The sequence below is a fragment of the Phlebotomus papatasi genome, chromosome 2 (assembly GCF_024763615.1).
Source record: "Phlebotomus papatasi isolate M1 chromosome 2, Ppap_2.1, whole genome shotgun sequence".
Taxonomy (NCBI): Eukaryota; Metazoa; Arthropoda; class Insecta; order Diptera; family Psychodidae; genus Phlebotomus; species Phlebotomus papatasi.
The window spans coordinates 101161676-101184844 of record NC_077223.1 but is presented as its reverse complement, the minus strand read 5'-3'; the positions used below and the strand labels follow the sequence as shown (position 1 = coordinate 101184844).

At 32.8% G+C, this 23169-nt stretch overlaps 1 protein-coding gene across 11 annotated transcripts in view; it reads left to right on the top strand.

Annotated features, from left to right (window-relative positions):
* Positions 1-23169, top strand: part of LOC129800431 (protein NDRG3) — a 67403-nt gene that overhangs the window by 24569 nt on the left and 19665 nt on the right. For 5 of the 11 annotated variants that reach the window (XM_055844785.1, XM_055844794.1, XM_055844790.1 and 2 more), the window contains 3 exons: positions 7268-7351; positions 20884-21077; positions 21149-21269. In XM_055844785.1, the coding sequence (XP_055700760.1) occupies positions 7268-7351; positions 20884-21077; positions 21149-21269 (399 nt within the window). Of the gene's footprint in view, positions 1-1215; positions 6759-7267; positions 7352-20883; positions 21078-21148; positions 21270-23169 lie in introns of those variants that run through there. The other 6 variants (XM_055844795.1, XM_055844786.1, XM_055844791.1 and 3 more) reach the window with 2 other exon arrangements.

Here is a 23169-nt window from a genome sequence, read left to right as displayed (position 1 = left end):
GACTTAAAAGAGTTTTATGATTCGAAATTCGATTTTAAAGATATTAAGTTTTATGACTTTTGAGAAAAGGACTCCTGTATTACACTTTTAGAGAAACCTTTTAAAGAAATTTTTAGATAGTCAGCATAAAATTTGTATTTTAGAAGAGAAAACCGAGTATTAATTAGTTTTTATAGCCTAGAAAACCTAAACTAACTACAACTTAACTTTTATATACTGTCAATGCCTTCAAATAAAATTTGTTTATTTAAATTGGGTTTTAAAACTCATAGGAATATCCATCAAGAAAGCTCATTTTTTAGAAATGTTTTATTTAGAGAATTTTAGGTGAATATGTCCTTATCTTAACAAATAATTTTAACTTATAAAATATGTTTGGAACCGAAAACTTGTTATTTTCCTTTTGAAAGGAAGTTTTAAAGGATTCAAGGTACTTTAAATCCCTTTTTCTTAAACAAAAAAAAACTATTATTTACTCATTGAAGATAAAATCAAAAAGTTTAACAGATATTCGAACCACTTTGTGACTTTGAACCACTGATTTTCACAAGCTTTGCTTTAATTCTAGAACTTAAGGTTGGTCCAGTGAGCATTAGGACACTTAAGGATGGTCTAAAGATCATCCTTACAAAAGTTTACGAAAAACACTGGTGCAAAATGACTCCCTAAATTCAAAGTCTCCCGCATCTACGATAATCAAAATCGGATTATAATAGAATTTATGTCGATTTATACGAGCTAAGTCTAAAGCCTTTTTAATCTGGCGTCTACACACTAGCAGAATTTTTTTTTTTAAAAATTCCTTTTTTTTAAAAAAAATTCTGACGTTTCTGCCTATAAGGATAGGGGAAATTTTCTTTAAAAAGGCAGTTTTTTAAAAAAAATTCTACTAATGTGTATGCCATAAAGCCCAAAATAGACACAGATCAGCCCAAAATTTGGAGGATCAGGCTGATCTTCTAAATTCATGAGGTCTAAGTGAACTTAAGAGGATTAGGCGCCATCAGCGCCAGTGTTGAAAATGAAAAGCTTCACTTTGGGTGTTTTTGGGTACTTTTCGAAATGTCATTTGGATGACAAAACATGGAGAATGGTATACAATGTCGCAAAATCTTAAAATGCATGACGTTTGGAGTAATGGGAAGGTCAAAGTACAAAAATTTCAATGATATTGCACTTAAGAAGTATTTCATCATTCAAAGTGAGCACATTTAATCGAAATTTACGCAAAAAACGCTAATTCTTGATTCTAAATCCTCAGTGTATGATAGTTTGGGCTGATCTTTTACCGCTAAATTTTTCGAGCTGAGTATTCTCGAAGATCAGCCTGTGCCTATTTTCGGCATAAAAATATTCCTTTTGGTGTATTATTTTCAAGAAAATGCAATGTTTTTTAAGAAAAACCATTCAATCAGATCTATAACAACGTTTTTGTACAATTGATTAAACCTTTCTAAATCGACCCAAAAATTGATCAAAGAGAATTTCCTAAAAAAGAAAAACAGCTGGTTATGTGAAGATTTTATCGAGTTTTCAATAAAATTTGTCGTTCAAGAAACGTTTTTTTTTTAGGGATAATATTCAAAAAAAAATCTTCCCAATACGAACTGGCAATTCTTAAGATTACAAAATAAACTAACAAACAAACTTTACTCCAATCTTAATTCATTTTGAGATTTTACGATATTTCGTACCATTACCCTCCATGTTTTTTCACCCAATTGACATTTAGAAAAGCACCCAAAGTGAAGCTTTTTATTTTCAACACTGGCGCTGATGTCGCTGAATCCCCGTAATTTCACTGGACTTCATGAATTTAGAAGATCAGCCTGATCCTCCAAATTATGGGCTGATCCGTGTGTGTATCGAGAGCAATCCTCATTTTTCAGACTGATCTCTTAGCCGATCCTTGTGTCTATTTTGGGCTTAAGGGTTCCCTTGGTCAGGGTCGAAAGCTTTAGAGCAGAGGCGTTCAAGGACCGTTGAAACCGAATAAACGTCAAATGAAGCATGTACGTCAATGGTCACAACGCTACCAGAACGAACTTATTTTGACGTTTATTCGGTTTTTACCGGTTCTTGCACACCTCTGCTTTAGAGAAAAAATTGAGTTTTTAATTGTGGAAAAGAAGCTATCCCTGACGAAAACCGAAAGATCTGAATCCACTATAATCCGTCAGATACCCTACCTATACAGTATATTCTCGCTCAATCGACTCATTTTCAGTCAGGCGAAAGAATGTCTTCACAATTTTCACGTTTAATTATGAAGCAAATTTTCTGAAATTCGCTATGGTTCTTTTTATTTTATCATAATTCTTTATAATTTAGCGCTTTTTTGTGGAATTTTCAATGACTTTAACGCCCAAATCTATCGATAATTTTGATGACATTTTGCCCCATATGCCCGATTGTGAGAGAGTCTACTGTAGAACATTACTGAAATCGTTAGTCAAAGAGGATTGGCTAAAAAACAACGTTTCGTTGTTGATTTCGAGCAGACGTTGGCCCACACGATCAGCGAATGCAAATTCTCTTGACTTCTCCAAAAAGTGCATTTTTTTGGTCAATGCCATGACTAAAAAATACCAGAGTGTCAATCCGCTGAAGGCAGCCCTTCATCCTGAATGGGCTCACATGCCAGAATCTCATTTTCGGGCAGTGAGGGATGGGTTCATGGATTAACACAGGGCTATTATTCATTCCAAGGATGATTTTTCAAAAGTTGCAGTTCAATTAATGCACCCTGTATAATGTCATTTTAAGCCTATTGATAGCGATGTAGGCGCTCCACGATGACATTAGAAAAGTATTGCCCGATTTAAATAAAGCTGTCATAATGCCATCTGTCAGTTTGTAGTCAGAATTAATTCATACTTTTAAATAATTTTATATTGATTCTTCGGTTTCAAAGTAAAATACCTCTATTCCCATTTCAGTCTTTCTAAAAATAGATATTCAAGAATAAAGAAAAGTATTTTTTTTTCAATTTATCTCATCGGTTAATCAGACACTCCAACAACGCATTTTAATTAATATTCAGTGTTAGATCTAATATCAATATTTCGTGTTGCGCAATGAAAGACAAGTACAAACTGTCCAGGGTTTATTTGTATTTATTCCATTGACCATAAATAACTTACAGGAAATTTCAAATTGCAGAAAAACCAAACGAATTGTATTTGAAGGTTATTTATTACCGCATTTAGAGTAAATTTTTATTGGCAATTTTCGCTGAAACATTTCGCATCCACTTGACTAAATGAAAAATTCATGATCTTGAGGAAGAAAATGTCTTTTACTCTCTGTGAATTACTTCTCCAGAAAAAAAAGATGTATGAATCTCATTACTCGCCTTGCTTGTAAAATAGACCAAAATTATGCTTGTATATTTTTTTGACAATGCATGCACAATTGGCAATAAAAATTGTTCTATTGGATATGAAATTGAGTTTTTTCTGCAAGACACATGAAAAAAAAATTCTTGATTTAAAAGTGCCACATTGAGATTTTCAAATGAATAATTTTTTCTATTGAAAGAAGAAATATTGTGAAATTGGCTTTTGTGTGCTTCAGAATATGCTTCATTTGTGGCTTTTATCGCATGATTTTTCTTCTAAATTGCTTACTGTATCAATTTGCGTTGGTCACACGGAATTCTTTTTTTTTTAATTTTTTCCTCTACGTTGGTTTCAAACACAAACATTACACTATATAAACGGCCAAAAATATACAATTATATTGGAGTATATTGTTATTGCTAATATAACCATGGTTACCTGAGGAATCTTATCGCAAAAAAATCGAGCATTTCGCCGAGAGACGATGAAAGACCATATCGCGCTTTTCACTTCCAATATTTTCTTCGATATTTAATCAAAAAAGGCTCGTGTTTTTCATCATTAGATATGAAAGCTAATGTTTGACGGTATTTGTGGTTGTTTCGTGATGTTGAGGTGAATTGTGGAACAAATTGATGGAGAATTGTCAACATTGCTGAAGTGGGAGGCAAAGGGATGGAGAGAAAAATTGAGCTCGTGATAAAATTAATCGCAATGTTGGCTAACATTTTACTGACTCAATGGGGTAACACAGTCGATGACATAGTTTCAAGAACACCATAAATGAAACATCTAATTTGAGTATTAAAGGGAAATTGTTTGAAAACTAATTATTGAGATTAGTAAAAATTATTTAAAAAAAAAAATTATGATTTTGCAATGACTGTCAAACAGTTGGACACATTGATTTTTATTGTAACTTAAGAAAAAATACTGCAATAATTGCTCAAAATTTGAACACATTCGAATTTATTGTAGCATTGAAAAATCTTAATTATTGCATTTATTGCAAATTTTCAATTGTCCTTATTAATTGAATTTGAAGCTTGACCTTTTACTTTAAAGAACGATTTTCTTATTCAAGGATGACAATTTATAATACTATTATTTTTTATTTATTTGTTTTTCCAAAGTTGAGAGGTTCAAGTTCTATAAGTTGGATTTCAATAAAAAAGTTCTTGGAAAGACTTCTTCTATAGATGTAAGAGAAGAAACACATAGTTTATTTAAAACTTTAGCTCTTTTCACAAATTTTTATCTTTTTCCAAATTTCTCAATTACGTTCATTCTTTTCTTTTTATTGTCTTTTTGATCTCAAATGCAGAGATCTTGAATAAAAATAATACGTGAAAATCACGGAAGTTGCACAAAATCGGTTTACTTATTAATTGTATAATCAGCTGAGACACAAAAAATGTGCCATAAAAATTGAGACAAGAGAAATCTTGACAGCGGTGCCATTTCTTCTATTTCTATTTCATATTAGAAAATAAGTAAATAAACGAGAAAAAATTATTATTAGATGGTTAGCCCAATTACAAAAATTGTGCCATAAAATTCGACATAGAACACTAACATAGACTATGTCACCGATGATATATTTTCGTCTTAGAGCCCAGCACTCAGAGAATCTATGCTCCTTTTTCCATAATCGGGACAAGACTGACTCCTTTTAACACCAGTGCTCTTTTTGCAGTCTTATTCTGAACACAATGGCACAATAATTTTTATGGCACAATAAATGTGCCATAAAAATTGATGTACAAAACAACAGTTAGTTGCACTAGCAACATTCGGTTTTTGCATTCAATTTTTCCAAGAAAAAAAAACAAAGAAGGAGAATTATCCAAGACAAAAATGTGCTATAAAAATTGATATAAAACTATCAGTTACGCTAGAGTCGAACTGTTGTGAAGGTTTTTCCCTCTATTAAGAAAAACCCCATTGGTACTGTATGATTATCAATCGTATAGTTAGCCAAGCCACAATAAATGTGCTATAAAAATCGATGCAAGATAATAAATTGCACCAGAACCATTGGGTTCCTGCATTTCTTGCCCAAAAGAAGAACATAGAATAGATACGGAAAAAAAGTAACAATCTATATGTATATTGATCGAAAAATTAGTAGAGATTCAAATGTGCTATAAAATTATTTGTAAGTCAGTTGTGCCATAAAAATGTTCCATAATATTCCATGCAAGACAGTAAGTTGCAACAATGTTAACATTCGGCTTTTGTATTTCTTTTCCCCAAGAATAAAGTAGTAAAGATACACAAATGAAAGTAAAATTCTATATGGATATTGATCGAAGAGTTAGCAGAGACATAAATGTGCTATAATATGTGAAAAACATTCAGTTGCACAGCAGTGCAACTGCTCTAATACTTCTTTTTCTCAATTAAGAAGAAAATGAAAACTCGTGAACAGTAAAAATCCGTTTGTATATCAATCGATTATTTAGCAAAGACATAATAAGTATGCTATAATTTAATTACTATAAAAATATATGAAAGACAATTGACGGGCTAGTGGATGATTCTTGTATTTTTGCTCAAAAAAAGTAGCTTAGTCACTTTTTTGCAAAGAGTCAAAATGAAAGAAGTTTTTGGTGACGGAAAAAGGAATTGTGATTGATAGTTTTTATGGCACAGTCCAAGTGTCTCCGCTTAATACGATTGTTCTTTTAAATCTTAATTGTTGAAGTATTTTTGTTCTGCATAGCTAAAATTTTTAACTTAATTTATGGAATATTGAGATTTATCCGATTTATCAATCTAAGAAAATTGATTGTTTTTTTTATATTTTAGCATAGACACCTACCCGGGTTTTCATTAAATTTATAAAACTCAATAGCTTTTCCAAGACCCATTGCAATTTTAAGTCATTGTGTCTTATGTATTGGTGTTTTATTCATTGTTCAAGAAGTGAGAGGTTGATCGATAGTGTTACCACCGAATTAATGCAAAAGTCTCTACATTCATTCCTCCCACTGTATGCAATAAAATTGAAAAATCAACTTAGAGGGAATACCAGTGGCAAAAAATATCGTTTTCGATAAGAAAACCCTCGAGTTTGCACTGATAAAATCCGTAAAATCGTCTTCAGTTGGGCGTCGACTTCTTAATCAATTTGTCGTACTTCTTTTCTCATCCAGCTTTTTTTTTGTTAATTTTGTGTTTTGGTGTCTCCCAGTTAATCTTTGGTTTCAATCCACGCGTAATTGTGATAAATAGTCTCAGTTTCAATGAGTCAAAGTAGTTTGGATTATATTCCTGGATTAAACTAGAATTTTCTCAAGTGAGCAACAAAAGAAAAAGAGACTTCAAGTGAATATCTTGAAAGTGGAACAAATCAAATTCCTATTCCATATAAGTTTGCGTGAGAGTTTTATGTTTGAAAATGGCTGAATCTGGGTAAAATAAAATTGTGCCACTTTTGGCTTTCTCTTCCTAATCCTTTTGTGGCCACAATGCCATTATTAGTATAAGTTGTTGTAAAGAAAATTTTCACGATATTTCACAATTAAATGGGAAAGTTTAAGTTTGGGGTAGCATTTCATTTATTCCAAGAAATTTACTCCTAAAACCTGTAATTTAATATTGAGATATCTAACTCGATATAACATGTAGAGTTGCTGTTGATTTATGTTTTATTTTGATGGTATTCTAATTTATGTTATTATTTATGTAACTAATTGTCTTTCTCTGTCGAAAAGAAAAATTCAAAAGATTGAGAAGGATTCTCTATTCTCTGTACAGATTAAAACTTTTTTTTTAAACCTAATTTTATGTAAAGGAAAAAAACAATAATTGTAATATTTCCCCTGATTTCTTAATATCTTTTTATTTTTTAATTATTTTTTTTGAGAAAGATAAAAAAATCTTGCGTGTTTTGCCTGCATGTTTAGTGATATTTTTTGCAGAGACCGAGACAAAAGTGGTCGACCAACGAACAACAGGATGCCATCCGCTCCAACTCACACTGCCGAAGAGGCACGTCTTCTGGGGTAAGAAAATCTAAACATAAGATCTTGCTGACCTTGACAGGATTTTGCCTATTTTTAGTGAAAAATAAAATTTGAAAAACAATCAATTGATAATCTTGAAAATCTGTGATAGCAATATTCGATAAGATATTGGAAAGTGATCTATCATATTTGACAAAAAAGGTGAAAAATTCTTTATGGACAATAAAACACAAGTTCTTATTGATTTTGCAACAACTGTCGAAGATTTGGACACATTGTAATTGATCGTAACATAGGCAAAAATATTGCAATAAATGCCCAAAATTTGGACACATTCCAATTAAATGTAGCATTGGGAAAAATATTTATTGGTGCATTTACTATGTTGAATTGCCTTTGGTTATTAGTATTGAAGTATTTTTACCTTTTAATTCCATTTAGATAATTTGTTATATAAATGACACAATCACCAACTTAGAGAGCCTTTTTTAGACCATTACCTGCCTTTTGATTAATAGTCAACTAACGTAATAATTGGAAAAAAAATCTGCAAAAGAAAATTTGAAAATCACAAGTAAATTTTAGATATAAGCTGCTATTCTAGGTGTTACCGATAGAATTTTGCTTATAATTTAAAAAATATAATAACATAATTTGTTGGGGACATTTTGTGGAATGAAATTTTCGGAGAAACGTTTAGGGGTTTGTGTCTTGAAGAGGATTCCGAACAATTTGACAGATATGACATTTTATTTTCATCACAAACATTTAAAATCTTGATTTTTTCTCGACTTGTTCTGTCTTCTTGGTCTGTGTCTTATAATTCTACAATGCTCCAAGGTCTCGTGAAATTCCCCATTGTGGATTGTTTCTCAGATAAAATCTTCCCGTCAACTGTTATAATACTCCCAAGTGAATCTTGGCTAAGACAAGACGTCTTACAGACGTTACAGACGTAAGCTCTCCATTCTTAAACGAAAACTAAAGCTATGACATAATTCGGAAAATTATTTCCTAAATAAGAATTCACTGAGACACTTGATATTTTCAAAGCTTCTAGAGAAAAAAAAACAAACTAGGGTAAATGTCCTAATTCAAAACCATTTCCAGACGCTTTAACTTTGACAGAAGATTCAACACAATAAGTTCATATTTTTTCTAAAGAGAATTACATAAATTTGCTCCTTGACTCTTCTAGAATGTTACTGTTTAGTGAAAATTCTTTAGATATAATTTGAAAACTTCTTAAATACAAGAAAAATACGCGAGCGCAAAATGCTTCTATTGGAAATATATTAATCCAAATGGAGACAAAGGAAAGTTTCTAATTGGAGACAAACAATGTAAGTGAAACCTCGACGAAAGGCTTCCAAAACCTTGTTGAGTTGCTCTTGAATGCAGGATTTGTTCTTATTCCTGGTCTTTTCTCCTTTCTCACCTAAAACAATAAAAAAATCTTTCCAAAAAAATCATATTTCCGGGGTTTCCTATTGAAGCATTTGCAGATACTTCAGAAAAACCCTTTTTGTTCACGAAATAGGTAATTATTTCATTTGAAAACTTCACGTGCCGTTAACAATAAAGATTAGCACTTAATTTAAATAAAACTAGCCAGAAATATGACATAAATTTTAAACAAAACGAATAAACAACAGTCACCTCATTGTGTTTTTCATTTGAAAAAATGGTCGATCGATGAAAAATTCGATGGTGAAAAGGTACACTTTTAATTTTTCTGAGAAATTAACAAATTAAGATTTGTGAATATGAATGGATTTTCGCTTTATTTGGAGCAAAATTAACTAAATAATGAAATTGTGGTATAGAAAATATATAAATATAATAATTTAGTACTGTATTTATAATGAAAACCATGACGTTTCCATTTGGAGTAGCGAAAAATTTCCATTTGGAGCAGGTTTTGAATTAGCTTAATTTACCCTATTCATGTTCTTAAATAACACAAAACAGCTGATTCTGCTAAGGTTAAGTTACAACGCGAAACGCCCCTAGCGAAAAAACCCCGAAGCAGATGCCATCGGGCAACACGAACCACCATATTGAATATAAACCGCCATCATTCTTCTTATTTTTCGCAAATTCCCAGAGATGCCACGAGAATTTCATGCAAAAAGGAAAGCCCATATTGAAGTCAATTTAAAATTTGATTCTAGTGATTTATTGAATTAAGGTTACTTATTGTTGAAAGCTAGTCTTTGAGCAAGGAAGAAAGGAAGGAAACAGTTGACTTTATTTCGGATAATTAAAGGTTCTTCCTCTCCACAGGTACTTTAGATACTCTCCACAGGTGAAAGCTCAGGGAGATCAGGGATTAGGGATATTCATATCTTTTGGTAACTCTATCATAGGTACTTGTACTTGTACTTGAGTATTATAACAGTTGACTTGAGAGATTTATTTAGACACAAACCGCAAGGGGAAATTTCCCCAGACTCGCTGGTTGATAACACAATGAATTTCGAAATATTTCGGTTTACTAAAGCCATATTAGAAACCATTTTTAAGACAACAATTTTTATCTGAGCTTTCGGATTTTAAGGCTTTTTATATGCACTATTTGCTTCATTCACAGTTGGTGTTAAAAAATTCAAAGATCGGTTCCGAGCGCTGAAAAGAGACATTTTTAGTTCTCGTTTCGTCCACGTAGTGACTGAAATACTTATTGTTCGAATTTCGAATGGTCTAGCGAAATCATCTATTTTGTGTAAACACAAGTAGAGATTGATTCTCAAATAGTGTCTTGGATAAAAGATAAATGGAACTCTATTTGCACAAAAAGTCGTTGGTTTCGAAGAATTTAAACTCAGTTTCAAAATTTCGCACAAGGGAGGGAAAATTTGTGAAGCATCACTTTAAAAAGCTCGCAAAAGAGTTACTCAGTGATTATGGAGTAATTAAATAATGGGACAGAAGCAGTAAAAGTCGTTGCTTTGTGTTTTGCGGCATAACAAAGTAAAGACCAACACCTTTCGACGCTTAAGACTTCGAAATTCGAAGAGGATGTATTTCAGCCAATTTACGAAAGTATCAAGAAGTAAGAATGTCTCTTTTTGGTTTTTCAAACAGATCTTCGAATTTTTCAAGCTCTATTTATGAATGATGAGAGTATAGTTATTTTAACAATTCAGTGTGGTACTTCATAAATTATCCAACCTTCTGCACAAATATAGTTTTTTAATTCGAAATTCAGTTCGAATTCTTCAAACATCAACGGATTTTTTTGCAAATGGAGTTCCATTTACCTTATATCCAAGACACTTTAGGAAAATTGAACTTGAGTTGTGAATGGGAAGATTGTAAATTCATCATTTCTATTGTGGGAACGAATGAGACTTAAACAGAGATAAAATATTAGTATTTGTGAAATAATTCAGTAAAAAGCAGCGTTTCGGAGCCTTTCAACTTCCTGACTGTCAGTTTTACGAATTAGCGAAGGCACGAACCACAAAATATTTCAACCAATCATGTCAATAATTTTTTTTCTGATTAATAAGCGAAATTCAATTAATCATGCTTAAAATAGCAGGAAAGATGTTATTGAAATACCTAGAATAGCGACAATTGGTTGTATGTAATGAATTTATCAAAGTATTTTAAACCATTTAGGTATATAGTATATATTGCATGATACCCTCTTTAGTGATGACTTTTATTTATTTATATTTTTCAAATGTAATTCAGCTCTCAACCTGATCAAATAAAGCATAATTATTGTCCACAAGAAAAGTGCGTGACTTGATAGAATCATTCACATCACACCCAAACCACTAACAACAAACTCGTAGTAAATTCTTTTTTTACCAACTCATTATTTATTTAATATGATGGGGTGAAAAAATATGTATAATTTTTTTCATCAAAGAGTGATAACAGAGTGAGAAAATTTAATTGCGTGTTATTATTTTACTGGTGCATTTTTGAAAAACAAATATGTTTAGCTTTTGAAATGTAATGGGGTATACACAATGGATTTTGTTTTGGAAACACGTTTTTGAAGTTGCTTATGAGAGTGAGCGAGATGGCAAGAGTTAGCTTTTGCTCTCTCCTGATTAAATGTCAAACAATTGCTTACAACAGCGATTTTCTGTTGCTAAGAATGCCGTAAACACTATAATTTATGTATTCCAATTATATAATATTTTCAAAATTATCTACAAGAGTGAGCAAGATGACTATACAGTAGAGTCTTACTCAATCGACTCTTTTTCAATCGGGCGGAAAATTTTGTAGACAATTTTCACGTTTCATTATGAAGCAAATTTGCTCAAAGTCGCTGTAGTTCTTCCTATTTTATCATGATCCTTTATAAATTGAGCGCTTTTTGTGGAATTTACAAAGGCTTTGACGCCCAAATCTATCGATAAACCGGATGACATTTCGCCCCAAATGCCCAATTGAGAGAGAGTCTACTGTATAATTGTTTCACTCTGTCTCATTTGAATGCCAAAAACATGTTGACAGAACAAAAACATCTGTGCGTTGTGCATAAACGGTAATCAACGTAGAGTTATTTATTTTTGTAAACACATTGACATTTAGTTAGGAAGAGTGACATCTATAGCCATCTCGCTCATTCTCATGAGAATTTCCGAAAACATGTTTACAAAGCAAAAGTTCTCGAAAGTTCACTGTAATTCTATTAAAAAAAGAGTATATTTGTGAGTTTTTGGACAAAGTTTAAGCTAATAAATTTGTCCAAAAAATAACTTAATCGACCCAATTGGATGAGAAGTGAAAAAAAAAAATAATTGAAGTGAATTTGTGCCAATTTTCCTGGATGAAAAGAGCAAAGTTTTGTGGAAAATGTCTGAATTTTCTCCATTTTCTTCATTGATAATTAAACTCAATGGGAAATAAAATTCAATTTGTTTATCTGGAAGATTCAAGGAAGATCATTTTTATCTCAAGGGAAAAAAATACAAATTGTGTTATAATGTCCTCATAGTGTCTTCGCCACCATTCCTTCCTATCAACGGTCAATGATTTATGTTCTCTCTCAAGATTGAGAATAACCTGCAGGCGAAACATTAATAGACCCAAAGTGGGTGTCAATTACCTCCCAATAATTTTCGACGATAAATAATTCAGATAGGAAAGTGAGGAGAGATTGCTACAAGATACTCCTTTTGTCCCCAATTCCCTCCCTAACTTTATTAATTGCTACCCGATCGGAAAATTTCAATATCGATTTTGATACTTCAACTTCCCTGGAAACCAACACTCGGGGTGGTACTTTAATAAATTCTGAAAGATGACACTTTTAGTACAGTGAAGAGTTGCAAAAATGTCATTGGCCCAGTTTTTTGCACTTCCATGAGAGATGAAATTAAGTGTGGTTGCAGTCACAAGTGCAGTAATTTGTATAAATCTCTGCAGTTTCCCATTGTTTTTCCTGTCATTCGTCAAGGGTGGAATAATTCTTAGAACATGAATAATTACTTTAAAGAGCGCAATGCGATTTTAGTTGAAATAACAGAGAAATTGAAGGGAAATTTTTCTGACGAAATGAATTGTAATTTTTATGTTGTTTGTTTACCAAAAGGATATCCTTTAATTCCAATCATGAATCCCGGAATTTAAAGTTTAGTACTACTTCAGACTAGAGGTTTAGCCCAGTTTTCGAAGACCTCAGAATCCTAAATGGCAACCAATTTTTTTGCCTTTTTAGAATCTAATAGGTCATTAGTCCTTAATAATCCAATCTTAAGTTAAATTTTCCGAAATATCTTGATTTATAAGGAATTACAACAGTTAAGCCATATGGCTAAGTCTTAGGTCTGAAGCCCGTATTACGGACTTAGTTTTCAACATATCCTGCCTCGAAAATCCTTCACGGTGCTCTGCACGGGATGAGTGTTGAGCTATAGTGACTTTTACATTTGCCCGTATACTTCATGTGAGCAACATATATCCACTATGAAGTAAGCCGCTGTGTGTGTTCATTTCTAAGAATTCGAATATTCAAAGCCATTCATTCCATGTCCTTGTAACTTTAAATATTTCTGCTATATTCCGAAATAAAATCAAGAAGTGCATGAGACCACTTAGTTCGTCCGCCATTTATGTGCCGCAGATGCGGGTGACTTTGTTCTCCGTGGGTGATTTTGACTCCTCCTGTTCGTAATTCTTAAACATTGGAATTAAAAAAAAAGCTAACGAACAGTAGGAGGGAAAATCATTCACGGAGGACAAAGTCACTCGCATCTACGGTACGTTGAAAACAAACCAGACCTTAATTAAGGCCTACCGTTTAGATCTTACCGTCAAGGCCTTATATGCTCCTCATAGCTAGGTATTTCTGAGGGACTTCACGCTAAACTTCCTCACCCTGATCTGACGGGTTCTATAATTTTTAATATCAAACAAAATGTTCCGTTATACAGGCTTCAGGCTAATGTAGTCAAGAGGAACTGGGAAGTAGTACACATGGCGCAATTGTAAACACTTTAACTTTTTTTAATCAGATATTAGACTTTAAAGGACAAGACCTTTATGAATTCATATATGAAGAGAAATCCGAAAAAGTTAAAATAACATTCCGGAAATGTTAATTTTACAATGCATTATTGATCCGAAATCGGTGTAAATATTACCCTTTTTAGGTGTATTGGGAGTAAAAGTTACCCTTTTTCATGTTTATTTTACAGTTACGAGGAAAAAAAGAATCGCACCCTCTTTTTTTCTCAGTGTAGATACTGTAAGGATGCCTGACCACTAAAGAAATGATTGCTATAAATCCAAATAATGGCCTCAATTCTGAGACCAAAATCAAGATCAAAATTTCAAGCTGTGAAATATTTCCAAAATCAAGATTTCGTATTCTGACGCGAAGTAATTATGGAACTTAAAATGTCTTAGCTAAGAACCAAGATTTCAAGATTTTCCACACTACCGTGTAAACAGACGGAATTCCCACGGGAATTCCCATGAGATTTTCCATTCCGGATGGGAATTCCGGATGGAAATTCCCATATTGAACTGTCAAATTTTTACCATCCGCTCTATGCGCCTCTGGTGGACTTCAAGCGCAACACAAAAATGCTCCGAAGATTTGAATTTCAAATTTTGTTTTTTCCGAATATAAATAACGGAATGTGTATTTAGAAGATATTTTACGTACTTTATTTTATTAAAGTGGCTTTATTATACCACAAGGATATTAGTAATATTATCTATTAATACATTTCATGGAAAATCTTTTAAAATTTCTCGAGAAATGATTAGAAACGTTGTTATAGCGTAAATATCTTGTCAAAAACCCCCAATTAATTTAGATAAATCAACGACAGGCTTTGGATATCTTTGCTGATAGGACCTATTGATTAATTTTCGTTTAATTGTAGTGCTGATAATTAAAAATTTTATAAAGTTTTGGAAGAAAATGTATAAAATATCCTTGGGTGACCAAGCAGTCAATTCATTCGGAACAGAGATGTTTACAAAAATTAGTTAATTGTATAATAATTGAATACAAATTGTTTTAAAATACAAGAAGACTGTAAAATATTTTAAAATTTTATTTCCAAAAAAAGTAAACAATAAAAAATATTGAAGTAATATTTTATATCCGAAAAGGCAGTTTATATGGTTTCTGGCTATAATTTTCATCAGTGAACTTCGATAGTTCTTACTATTCTTTGTATTTCCTTATCTACATTATTATATTCTTTACATTTTTTAATAATGGGATTTATTGAAAAAGATAAATTTTGAATCTGCCTTTCCAATCATTTAAACCTCTTCTGAAATGTTATTGATGAATATTTAATTTAATCCAGAAACACTAATCCTTTCAAAATTATTATAGTATTATTATTCGATTTCAAATTTGCTTTTAAAATCAATGTTTTGATCACTACAGGAGATTTTACATGTTTTTCATATATTATTTGCTTAAAAACACTCCAAATTAAATTTTCGGAATTCTCCGGAAGCAAAAAGCTATCTCGAGGGAGATAGCTTTTTTCCATTTTAGAAAATTGAATATTTCACCCTCCAACGGAAAATTTCCATTTGAAATTCAAAATATTTCAAGACATTCGGGCAGTTTCGTGCACTTTTGCAGAGGGCGCTTGTATAGCAAATTTACCATTTGCTCGTGGGAATTCCCGTGGAAATTCCGTCTGTTTACACGGTTAACGGAACGTCACTTCTGACAAATATCTTCATTTCTCTGTTGAATTTGTTGAAATTTCGTCATATAAATTAGAGGACGTATTGAAGAATAAATGAGAGTACATAAACAGGAGTACAGGAAGTGCAAACCAAACTTGTGACCTCTGATAAACCAAGAAATGCTTATGCAAGATGTGATTATTTTGCAGATATCCTCAGGGTGGTGTACTTCGATATGTACATCTAGAAATCCGTACCATTTCGATTAAATTACAAGGTGAAATACAGCATTTTTCAAAGTAATTTTCTTTTTGTACCATCTCTTATAGAAATACTCCTCATCAATAGTCATTTCCATATGAAATTCTTCAAATTGTTAGTATCTTGAAAATTATTTCAAGAAAACAAGAAATTTGACGTCTTGAAATCTTAAAATATTGGTTCTAGAATTGCAAATCTTGATATCCACAAGGTTTGTGTCTTGGATTTCAAGATTCCAAAACATTTGATAGATTTGACATCTTGATCTTGATTTTTTGATTTCAGAATACCAAAATCTTGGAATTTTCTTGATCTTGATCTTGATCTTGGTCTAAGAATTGAGGCCAATGTAAGCATAAAAATATCACTGTTTACGAATTCCCCAGGTTCCCGTATACAGGTTTCAGATTGGAGTTTTAGACGAGTTTCCAAAGGTCTCGAATAAAAAGCCATTTAACTGATTCTTCAACATTTTTAAAGGATTATTTGCCTTTAATATTCAAAATTTCGGATTCGAAAAAATTAATGGTTGGTTACGGGTAATACCGGTAACATAACCTGTAACTGTCATAAGTATGATGCTATCCAGTTTTAAGCGAAGTATTGTCCTTTATTCTAATAATTTGACAAGAAAATTTATTTTATAAAAAAGAATCTAAAAAATCTAAAAGTTTCCAAATAAACTCAATATAATAATGGAAAAATTTATTTTGTAAAAGTATGTCAAGAAAGTTTTATTATTTTTTTTCCTTGTGCCAAAAAGTTTAGGTGACATTTCTTGAGTTGAGATACAACTCCACTTATTTCTCTGACATGAAAATTTTACCATAATTTCCTCGTTTGAAATTATTTCTCAAAATAATTTTCAATTTCCTGCAAAATTGCGCGGAAAATAATGAGTGAATCTTCCTGATAGACCTTTCGATGGTATTTTCAGCGAGGAGATTGAAATGTAGTAAATGTTTTTTTAGGTAGAATTTTTCCGAGGATGGGTTTGGGGGAAAATCCTGTTGAATGTTTTTCCCAATAATATGCTATTTGGAGATGGAAAAATGGGTCATCGATGACGGGCGAGGGGTTAGTTCCTTTGGGAGATTTTCCTCACATGGTCTTCCGCACGAAGATGGAAAATTGCATTAATTGACTGGAGTGTCTCCCCTTTTGATGTTGACGTGAGTAAAATAGCTGGGTGAATGCGAGTGTGAGAAAATTGCATAATATGCTGGATGTGGAGTCAATCTAATAATTTCTACATATATGTAACCTTCGTAATTGAGTCTCAAGGGAGAACAGTGTCATGCACATGTGAATTGATGTGAAACTCTTATAATTTTTCCGCCAGCAACAAATTGCTAAATTCCTGGAAAAATGTAAAGTCCCTGCAATTATGGGTGTGTATCATCCATAGCTCCCAGGATTCATTGCGAAAAAAGCCTAAGGGAGAGGAGCTTTATCATGAAATTGAGCTTAAACCAGCTTAAGCGATAAATTCTTGTACCTTCTCGTCTGTTCTAAGCTCTCCTCTCATGGGGGTTGGAAAAATGAGGGTGTGTGTTTTGTATACCTCAGTTGGTTCCTATAGAAACCCGCCAGTGTGTCGTCATGTGTGTGAAAATGGAGCATCGGACGAGAAAATGGCAAAAGAAAAAAAGGAAAAAAAGCTTTCTCTCACGTGCCACAATTGTCGGTTTTATTGCTCGAACTCTACTACAGAGAAAGAGCAATATGTATAAATAATCCCTCTTTTTCCTAAATCTAAAACTTTTTAGTGCCTCTGACGTTGCTATATTTGTCCATTTTTTCATGATATTTATAGAGGTCAAACGGTTAAAGATAGGGTTTTGGGGTCTTCCTGGAATCTGTTCGGTAATAAGTCGATTTTGTCGCCATTGGATTACGTCTGTCCACCTATCCAATTGCATCGGCATTATAAGAAACCCTAGACCTGTCAAGGATCTAAAGCAGAGGCGTGCAAGAACCGTTTGAAACCGAACAAACGTCAAATGAAACTTGTACGTCAATGGTCAAAACGCTACATGAACAAACTTATTTTGACGTTTATTCGGTTTCAAACGGTTTTTGCACATGCCTGATCTAAAGGTTGACAGGGTTGTTGTACCCTCAGAAGATGCTACTCTCATTCACAGAGAAAGCCACCACAAGATACCAAAACGTACGGCAGACAGTACTTTATATACTCCGTCATAATGTGTTACCTCCCCCGAAGTATAGGCTTAAGTGAAAAACTTCAAATTTAAGGTGATATACTTGGAAATTAAGCCCTGAAAGGCCATTTTGAACTGTCCGATATCCAAAAGACGAATTTTCCCTTCAATTCACATTTGATTTTCTGGAAATTAAATAAAAATCAATTTTTTTTTTACCTAAATTTCTTCCAATAAATCTCTTGTGCTCTACCACTCTGCAAAGTTGCAGCGCTTTACCACATTTTTATGTTTAATACGGCGAAAGAATAAAAATTGAAGGCAGGATGTGATTGAAAAATCATTGAAAATGTGTTCCCCTCGAGTTATTCCTCCTGCAAAATTTTCCCAACAAATTCACTTCAAATCAAACTTTAGTTTTTTTCACTTCAAATTACCAGAAATTTTACAATAAAACTTCACGTAAGATTAAGTGATTGTTCTCACAGACGGAAAGTTAAATTGCAAAATTTGCATGTGCTTTTGAACAATTTCTTTGCTATGAAAGGAAGAAAAATGAAAAGAGTGAAAATAATTAATTTTGTATTGTTCTGAACACTATTCTTTGACTTTGATGACGAGAAATGCGTTCTGTTGAGAAACGTTTTGAGTGATTTAATTCTTTGATCATTGAATCTGCATGCGAAGTTTGATGCGTCTTGGAAGATTTTATTTTTAATAATTGGCATTGTGTATTAAATGAGATAGTGATCATCTAGCCATCTGGTGGATTGATTTAGCAACAATAACCTGAGACACAAACCAAAAAGACTATCACGTGTTTTGGTTATAACTTGTAAATGACCAATTTAATGACTGCAACTTCTTTATTATATATCATTAAAATTGTCTATCTGAACTTCATTTGAAAGCACTCTAAATGAAAAGAAAATAACCAAAAAATATGCTATTAATGATTAGCCAAGACACATACCTTGAATAGCTAGGTACTTGATGTAACTGCAATGAATTGATTTGAGAAACACATTTTTTAATACACTAGTACAAGTTTGAATTTGTTTTAAAATGTTTTGACTTTCGGGCTAGATAAGTTCGGATTATAGTGAGGATGGCACCTTACACGAACGCAGGATCTAGGCCCCTATTTGAGCCCAATATGCATCCCCAATTAACCATCCTGTTTTTAAAGGCATAATTCTGGACAAATGTTAGTAAAAAGGGTGGCTTTATACTTTATAGGTCTTCATCAGATAGCACCCCTTTACCAGTAGTATTATGATCTGGTATTATGATGCTATTCCAATGAAAAAATGACCATGTTTTTTAGCACATTACTGTTTTCAAGTACTAAAAAGACCATGACTGTTCCTACATGTTATTTCAATTAATGTCAATGGCATTGTGATCGACCCTGGGTTTTCCCAGGTTTTCCATGAGTTTTCCCGTGAATGCTCAATGGTGAAAATTCGGAGAACAGCATTAATATTCTCTACTCATTATTTTCCTTGAAAAGACGTATGGGAACAGTCATGGTCTATTTTAGTACTTGAGAACAGTAATGTGCTAAAAAACATGGTCACTTTTTCATTGGAATAGCACCATTACACATTCTAGGGCAGTCGTACACAAAGTAAGTGACCGTCTCCTCAGTTTCATTATATCCTCTGCAAATTATATTACAATGGATGATCATTCTATTCAGAACGGTTAAAAGGTTAGAAATTTTCGGTATCACCAACAAGTATCTCCTACGTCTACCACGGAAACGTGAAAATCTTTTGTTGGGATTCAAACCGTTTGAGGAAGTTTTAATAAATCCACCTGTTCCTAAATAAGTTCCTAGGAAGTTCAGAACCCAAGAATTCTGTTCTTGCTTCGGCTACTGCTAAACGTTCCGCGCTCTTGTTGCCCGCTGGACCTCTTGTGTTCAAGTACCCAATGTAAAATGACGTGATATTTCTGTCAGACCGTTTCTAATATTTCGTACTTAAAGGATAAAGCCATAGGTCTGTCTGTGTTAAGTGCTGTAAATGTCTGTAATAGTCACGATAGAGGGCAGTGCATCCTAAAGAAGAAAAATACCACATACTCAGCCTGGTGTCTGCATTATTGTAAGTGAAAATCGGCGAAAATGATTTGATACTTAGTTGAGGAACTATTTTTCGTCTTTACGCAATTTTAGTCAGTATTTTGGCTGGTTTATTAATAGTCTTACTACGCTAGTTAACCGGTGAACATAAGATAACGATTTTTTTTATAATTAAACCTGCGGAATAATCAAACCTACGAATAAGATGACTTACCGTAGTTGCATAGCACTTAAAAACGGTCTTCACCGATCCTATCTACCATATTCGTTCGATGAAGGCCATCTTTAAGTGTCAAAATTACAGACATGGAGGAGAAACGTCACCCTCATATACGGTATGCTACGTTAATAGAACGTAGGGATTATTTGAGGTTTGTGTCTCAGATATAAATTAAAATTAAATATGTCCGCCAGATGGCAATAAAAGACTATCACTTGAGTAACATAAAAAATTGATAGGGATATAAGGGGGAAGTTTTTCAAGTAATTGGACTCTTGGGGGAGAAAATAGTTGGAAAAATAAAACGGGAAAGCGGATGAAGCTCATCAAAAGTTCCAGAGCACGACATATGGATTTATCAGATGGCTAGAAAACAATGAAACGCTACAGTGTAAACTCCACTTTCATTAGTTCAAATGTTAGAATAATACAATTGGGATGAGAGAAATGGTAGAAATATCCTTAGTTTTTATTAATTCTACCCCCAAGTGTTGTGTTTTTTTTTTCAATTTGAAGTTATTAATTGGAGAGAAATGAAACAATTTGTAGAGAAAATAATTGCTGGAAATAAATGAAGAAGAAAACCTTTTAATTTCTTGTTTCCTTTTGCGTTTTGATTTTATTTTTAGAATTTTGTTAAATTTAATTAGAGTTTCGCTAATGATCGTTAATTCTTTTTGTTCAATGTTGGACAATGTAGAGCTATGCCAGTGGACCCAATGGATGACATTGAGTTGCGTTCCGTCCAGTTGCAATTTCCCAATTCGCGCGGTTCGATAGGGGGCACCTGTGACATGAGACGCGTTCCCACGGACAAGGGAGACATCCTCGTGGCTATTCAGGGCGACCCAACAAAGCCGGCCATCCTCACGTACCACGATCTTGGACTCAACTGTGAGATTCCATCGACAAACTTTCTCTGATGGTTTTTCACCAAAATCTAATTTGAAATTTGTCTCCCACAGACTTGTCTAGCTTTGCGGGATTCTTCAACTATCCGACAATGAGGGGACTTTTGGAGAATTTCTGTGTCTATCATGTTACGGCTCCAGGACAGGAAGAAGGTGCTCCGACACTTCCTGAAGAGTAAGTTTTATTTGCTTTTAAGTTTGGGCGTTGGCTTTCTCATGGATTTGAAGGAGTTTCAATTGAATTTTGTTGAAAACTCTTTGAGGACAATTCATGAATTCTGAATGTTTATTACTTTGAAAATTTTTCATGCAGTAAATATCGAAAAATATTAAGTTTTTGGAAGAAGAACAGAAACATTAATGCATTCTTTATTATCATTTTGAATTGTTTTGCGATTTTAAAAATTGTTTTCATTTCATTGCAACTAAACAATTCTGAAAATCGACTGATACTGACATTTTTTTTAATAGAAAATAAGTAAAAGAGAAAAAACGTAAATATTCCTTCAACAGTCACTGGCGATATGTGTTGAAAGCTCTGGTACATTTCGGGTTTAACTTTTGGGTTTCATTCAAAAACTGACGTTCGCCGGAAGGACATTCTGTCCTGAGATAAATCAAGTCGACATTCACTATCAGTTCACCTTCCTTGAAATAAGATTAATTTCAATTTTTCACCGCTTGAGGACACTGTTTCCTCCCGTAAGTGGCGCTACTAACTGTTCTCAATTTTCGATTCTGAAAATTTTTAGAGCTTCTGAGGTAAAACGTAGAATAATAAAAATACGCCATATTATTTACATTTTTAGATTACTTTAAATAAATTTCAAGATTTTGACAAAAGTGTCAATAGGAGTTCCCTGTCGAAGAGGTTTTCATTCGACCCTAATACCTTTATATTCAAAATGAGAACAGTGAAGGGCATATAAATAATGTGAGTGTCTAGAGAATTTTTCTTGGGGCTTGTTTAGAAGTAAGGTTCAGAATTGGTCTACTGAACAAGTCGAATTCCACCGATAGTACCTTTCTCGCACTGCACATACTATCTTTTTCTTTTTATCTTGAAAGAACTAACTTATTTTTTGAAATACAAACAAATAATTCAATCAGAATTTACTTATCTAGAAAGCCACTATCAAAAGAAAACCCAATAGATAGCGCTGGAAGCTGTTCTCAATTTGTTATTTTCAAGTTTTTGCTCGTGAAAATTGAAACAAATTATCAAAGAAACATGAAAATAATCTAAAGCTCCATTTTTATGTGGAGTTGCAAATTTCCCTCAAATTTGGCAATAAGTATTTTCACTTTAAAAAAATGAGTAAATATTCACTTTAAATTTGCTAGTTGCTAACTTTGAGTGAAAACCTTTGGAGAGATATTTCCGATATTTCTTCGAAAATTTATGCAAAATATTGTCAAAGATTTTCATCGATTAAATTGAATGTTTATTCAATATGGCTGAACAATTCAAAAGAACTGAATTATTTGTACGTCTGTGTATTGTTACAGTGAAATAAAACCAAGTAAATCAATCAGAATTCACTAAGCTGGCAAGCCACTATCAAAAAAAAAAACGGTAGATGGCGCTGTCAACTGTTCTCAATTTTTATTTTCAAGCTTTCACTCAATACAATTTAAAAAAAAATGGAAAAGTATCATGGAAATTATCCCTGAAGCTCCGTTTCTTTTCATACGAAATTGCAAATTTTTCCTGAAATTTGGCTATATTCTCCACGTGAATAAACAATAAAATTTTGCTAGGTTCTTTATGAAAGTTACACTATTTTTGTAAGCTTAAGCGAAACTGAGTTTTTGATCAATTTAACTAAACATCTTTCCCAGAAGTTTGAGAATTACAAATTGAGAACAGTTGCCAGCGCCACTTACGAGAAAAAGCTATGACGTCCCTCGGGAATAAGGTTGATTGTCAGTGATTTTTCCTACAGGGTGGGAAAATGGTGAAAAGAGTGAAAGTAGTTCATAATAGTTTTCACAATAATCTCCTTAAATTAAATACCGATTTTTTTCTTCAGTGCCGATTTATCTATAAATTTATCTGTTTTTGCGCAATTATA